This window comes from Penaeus monodon, chromosome 28 (genome assembly GCF_015228065.2).
Source record: "Penaeus monodon isolate SGIC_2016 chromosome 28, NSTDA_Pmon_1, whole genome shotgun sequence".
Classification (NCBI taxonomy): domain Eukaryota; kingdom Metazoa; phylum Arthropoda; class Malacostraca; order Decapoda; family Penaeidae; genus Penaeus; species Penaeus monodon.
Window position 1 is genome coordinate 32621286 of NC_051413.1, and position 885 is coordinate 32622170.

At 42.5% G+C, this 885-nt stretch overlaps 1 protein-coding gene across 1 annotated transcript in view; it reads right to left on the reverse strand.

The window, feature by feature from the left end:
• LOC119591506 (gephyrin-like) overlaps positions 1–885 on the reverse strand; it is a gene marked incomplete in the record, with an annotated part of 7903 nt that overhangs the window by 2354 nt on the left and 4664 nt on the right. Inside the window, 2 exon segments of the mRNA XM_037940256.1 lie at positions 144–384; positions 493–885. Of these exon segments, the coding sequence (XP_037796184.1) occupies positions 144–384; positions 493–885 (634 nt within the window).

Sequence of the window (885 nt, forward strand, 5' to 3'; positions counted from 1 at the left end):
AAATACATGCACTCCTGCATAAATAAAGGTAAACACTAAGCTAGCTATCCTAATTTTCTCACATATTTATGCACACTACTCTCAAGTCTTCGTACAATAAAAAACCTAATCACTTCAAACAGGCACCAACATTAAAGACCAACCTGTTGACAAGACTGCAACAGTTGGTTTATTTGTTACAGCAACATGCGTGACTCCTACAGTAGCAAGGAGACCCATTTCAGGGGGACCAAGAAGAGTTCCTGAAGCAAGAACCTTTTCCCCAACTGCAATATCACAGCCTAAAGGACGGATATCCTGGCCCACAGAAGGTGCCTTGAGGATTTTGATCTCAAGTTCAGTTTTGCCATCTTCACTCTCCTTAACTAGCTCTGTGTCCTCTACCTATATAAACAAAAAAGCATATGAAAATTGAATTATTTTTATTTTTTTTCTCAGCACATATGCATTACACCATCATCTGTCAAAGAAACTGATATACCATGCATTTACCTGTACTACAGCATCAGCACCTGGTGGCACAGGAGCACCAGTGTTAATTCTGATACACATACCACTGGTTACTTTAGAATCTTCAGGTCCACAACCTGCTGTTGCATCTCCTCCAACCTTGCGGATACCTGCTCCATCCTGGGACACAACTGCATAACCATCTTTTATGGAAGCTGGGAATGGAGGTAGTGGGTCTTTGGCAAAGATGTCCTCTGCAAGCACAAAGCCTAAGGCCTCATGCATAGGAAGAGTCTTTATAGAAAGCTTCTCTGCATGTGATAATACAATTTCAGTGGCTTGGCTGACAGAAATCATTGGATATGGAGACTTCCTGGGACGTCGGCATACTGCTGTCACATCTGCCTTCGACTCACTATTTCCAGGTTCACTGGC